Consider the following 4,045-nt stretch of genomic DNA (forward strand, 5'->3'; position numbering starts at 1 on the left):
TGTGCTCTCGGGTACTGTTTCAGTGCCTGCCTGCTGCCATGTTCCCCACTATGAACTCTCTCCCTCTAAAACTGTAAGCACCAAATAAGCACTTTCTTTCATAAGTTGTCATGGTCTTAGTGTCTTATCACGGTAATAGGAAATAACTAAGACACCATGCAAGCTTAAGAATAAGAGTTTAGGTTAATATTCAGGAGGATGCTTATATGTTTTTCTTTGGGTTCACCTTCTTATTTAGCTTCTCTAGAATCACGAATTATAGTCTCAATGTCCTTTATTTATGGCTAGAAACCAAATATGAGTGAGTACATCCCATGTTCCTCTTTTTGGGTCTGGCTTAACTCACTCAGGATAGTGTTTTCTATTTCCGTCCATTTGTATGCAAAATTCAAGAAGTCATTGTTTTTTACTGCTGAGTAGTACTCTGATATGTATATATTCCATACTTTCTTCATCCATTCTTCCATTGAAGGGCATCTAGGTTGTTTCCAGGTTCTGGCTATTACAAATAATGCTGCTATGAACATAGTTGAACATATACTTTTGTTGTATGTTGGGGCATCTCTTGGGTATATTCCTAATAGAGGTATTGCTGGGTCGAGAGGTAGGTTGAACCTGACTTTCCTGAGAAACCGCCACACTGCTTTCCAAAGTGGTTGCACAAGTTTGCATTCCCACCAGCAATGGATGAGAGTGCCCCTTTCTCCACAACCTCTCCAGCAGAGGCTATCATTGGTGTTTTTGATTTTAGCCATTCTGACAGGCGATGAAAGAAGACAGAGACAGAGACCAACATTGGATCACTGGACTGAAGTCTCACAATCCAAAGGAGGAGCAGAAGGAGAGAGAGCACGAGCAAGGAACTCAGGACCGCGAAGGGTGCACCCACACACTGAGGCAATGGGGATGTTCTATCGGGAACTCACCAAGGCCAGCTGGCCGGGGTCTGAAAAAGCATGGGACAAAACCTGTCTCGCTGAACATAACGGACAATGAGGACTACTGAGAACTGAAGAACAATGGCAATGGGTTCTTGATCCTATTGCACGTAATGGCTTTGTGGGAGCCCAGGTAGTTTGGATGCTTACCTTAATAGACCTGGATGGAGGTGGGTGGTCCTTGGACCTCCCACAGGGCAGGGAAACCTGCTTGCTCTTTGGGCTGAGGAGGGAGGAAGACTTGATTGGGGGAGGGGGAGGAATGGGAGGTGGTGGCGGGGAAGAGGCAGAAATCTTTAATAATTAAATAAATTAATTAATTAATAAAAAAAAAGAATAAGAGTTTAGATCCCCAGTGTCTATATAAACATGCAGGGCCAGCGTGGCGGCCTTTTTATAATCCCAGATTCTGGAAGGTGGAGACAGGATCCCCAGAGCACGCTGGATAACTAGACTATCTGAGCTTGGGGTTCAAGTGAGAGATCCTGCCTCAGTATGTAAGGTTGGGAGTTATCCAGGAAGACAAGTACATCAACCTTTACCTTCACCATGCATACTCACATGCAGGTACATCCAGCAAGATACAGGTGACCCACAATGATAACGTGCTTACACACATGCATGCATACCGCACACATAAACATAAAGCCCAACAAGGAATTAAGAAATTAGTGACTCCATACTCGACTGAGCTATGGGAGAATTCAGAATGTTATGGCCTCCTGCTCATCCACAGCCCAGTGCCCACTCTGAAACAAATCCCAAATTTTGCCATTTTTGTGGGGATGGCTTGCAGAGATAACTTGAGATGGAACCACGCAAGTTGACCGACTCTTGAGCCTTTCTTTATACTCTTTAGCAGACGCGGTTCCTGGGAGGGATGGGCAACTGACCCCTCAGCAACCTCCCTCATTAGCAGTTCCTATTCTAGGGTTAGTTTGAAAGAGAAAAGCAGAGACAAACAGAAGTTCAGGAAGCCACTGGCTTTAATCCAGATTGGGACAGAGTTGACATATTTGGGGGCGAGAGGGTGAGCTGTGCCTCTCTTTGTCTCTGCCGAGGCAGGGGTGGAACAGGGAGGGAGCCTCAACAGTCTCTCCTTAGATGTGTGGATAACATCTACTTGGAGAAGAGGGGCTCTGTGTGAATTTAGCCTGTTGCCGCAGGGAACCAGAAAGCAGACACAGGACACAGGGAGAGACGCTAACCTCCGTCATCTGCACAGGCTGGACAATACTGTGCTGAAGTGTGTATGTACAAAGGAGAGGGGAGAACAGGCTGGAAGGAAGAGAGGATCAGAGGGGCACAGCAGTCCTTTGAGAGTCAAGGGCATGTCCTCAGTTCCCCTCACCTTCTACTCTGGGGCTCCTGTCTCGAAGTGCTGCCCTCCCCCTGGCCTCTTCTTTACTTCTTCCCAATCTGTGCCATCAGCTGGGCGTTGGCAGCTGCCTTGGCTCGTAAATTCTTGGCCTTGTCAATGTTGAAGAGGATGTTCATGATGTTAGTGGGAACATCAAGGGACAGAGTGAACTTGGTACCCCGGTCACTTTTGACCTTGTCCTGGTACAGCTTCCCCTTGTGCTGTGCTTGAGACTGGTATCTGTACCGGAGGCTTCCAGCTCCACTCCCACCCGCTGGGCCTGAGAAAGTTCTTTTGCTCTTGCCATGCTTTTGTTCCTCCTCTTCTTCTCCCAAAGAGTCTTGTGGGGGCAGGTGGTGGAAGCTGTTCTTGCTCAGCAAGGGCACATCCTCCAGCTTGTTCTTCTTGACCTCAGACAGGGCCATGTTGAGGCAGCTGAAGACTGGTCCAGTGTTGTAGAACTTGCGAGAGAGGCTTGTCCCTGGGGACCCCAGGAGCAGCAGTAGGAGCAGCAGGAAGTAAGTGGGCATCAGCATCGCTCCCTGCAGCAGAAAAGAAGGACATGGAAATAGGCGTAAGAGGGACTTAGCTCTGAGAAGGACATGCAGTAACGGCCAATAGATCACTTCTAATGTTCTTCTGAGAGGGTTTCTCGAAGGTGGTCCCCAGACCAGCAGCATCAGCATCACCTGCAAATTTGTTACAACTGCAAACCATTCTCAGGTCCTGCCCTAGAACTGGGGAATCAGAGCTCAACTCTCTGTGTTTTAGCATAGTCTTCTGATTCATCTGAATGTGTACTGTGTCTGGAGGCTTGTGGATCTGAAGGCTTAGTCTCATGATTGAGCTGCTTTTCTGGAAAGTTCTGGAAACTCAGAAGGAGGAGAAAGTATGTTACTGGGGGAACAGGGGTGTTCCTAGGAAGTATATTATGCCTGATTGTTTCCCACTTGCTAACTGAATCTTCTCCATCGTGATGGAAGCTTCTATAGTCTGCCCTGTCATGATGGACTGACATCTGGGACTGTGAGCCAAACTAAACCTTTTTTCCCTTAGGTTGCTCACATCAGAAATTTTCTCACAGCAATGCAGAACAGTTCACCCGCTGTTAGTTCTAATGGTCTTTACAATCTGAGAATTTGCCAGTATGGTAGTTCTATCTTGTTTAATTCAGCTTTGCTACTGGGCCAAAAAGTGAATGACAGATGTACTAAGTAAGTGTGTGGCCGCCTTCCTGGTCATCTGTGCTCCGTCTCTACAATAATGGTAAAGTGGGCAGAAGCTGCCTCCTGCGTACAAGAGCCGATTCCATTTCCACCCTGTCCCCCTTTGCCTGGTCTGTGGATGTATATTTCCCCTTCCCCCCCCAGAAATAAAGACATGGGCTTAATTAGCTTCATTATAGCCCCTCCCATCATTTATAAGAAAAATGGAAATGGCTGGGGTTTATCAATGGCTGGGGTTTGTCTAAACACCTCACAGAGTAACCATGGCCGTTTTGCACCCTTGACATGCTGATAGCCAGCATGTGTGTTCTCGACCTGTCGTCAGAACACACTGTCCCCCGAGAGCATGCAGTGCATACTTAGCGCAGGTTTCCACTGCTTTCATCTGGGTGCGCTCCTGAACTTTACTTTGGGCTAACTATGAAACTTGGGTCATTATTTTCTAGTGCCAACAATGGAAAATTCAGGAAATATTCTGAAAATGAGCAAACACCAGGATCTTGCTGAACACTCAGCAGTGA

The 4,045-nt window shown here is 47.1% G+C and overlaps 1 protein-coding gene across 1 annotated transcript; it reads right to left on the bottom strand.

The window, feature by feature from the left end:
• Positions 1 to 2,342: 2,342 nt before the first annotated feature.
• Positions 2,343 to 2,834, bottom strand: Ucn3 (urocortin 3). Its single transcript, XM_057786913.1, has one exon. It carries the CDS (start codon positions 2,832 to 2,834, stop codon positions 2,343 to 2,345), a length of 492 nt encoding a protein of 163 aa, XP_057642896.1.
• Between the last annotated feature and the right edge of the window lie 1,211 nt (positions 2,835 to 4,045).

Source organism: Chionomys nivalis, chromosome 13 (assembly GCF_950005125.1).
Source record: "Chionomys nivalis chromosome 13, mChiNiv1.1, whole genome shotgun sequence".
NCBI lineage: Eukaryota > Metazoa > Chordata > Mammalia > Rodentia > Cricetidae > Chionomys > Chionomys nivalis.

Bases quoted from the DNA above. Each gene is read 5' to 3' on its own strand.
- Ucn3 (XM_057786913.1), bottom strand. From the start codon at position 2,834: ATGCTGATGCCCACTTACTTCCTGCTGCTCCTACTGCTGCTCCTGGGG.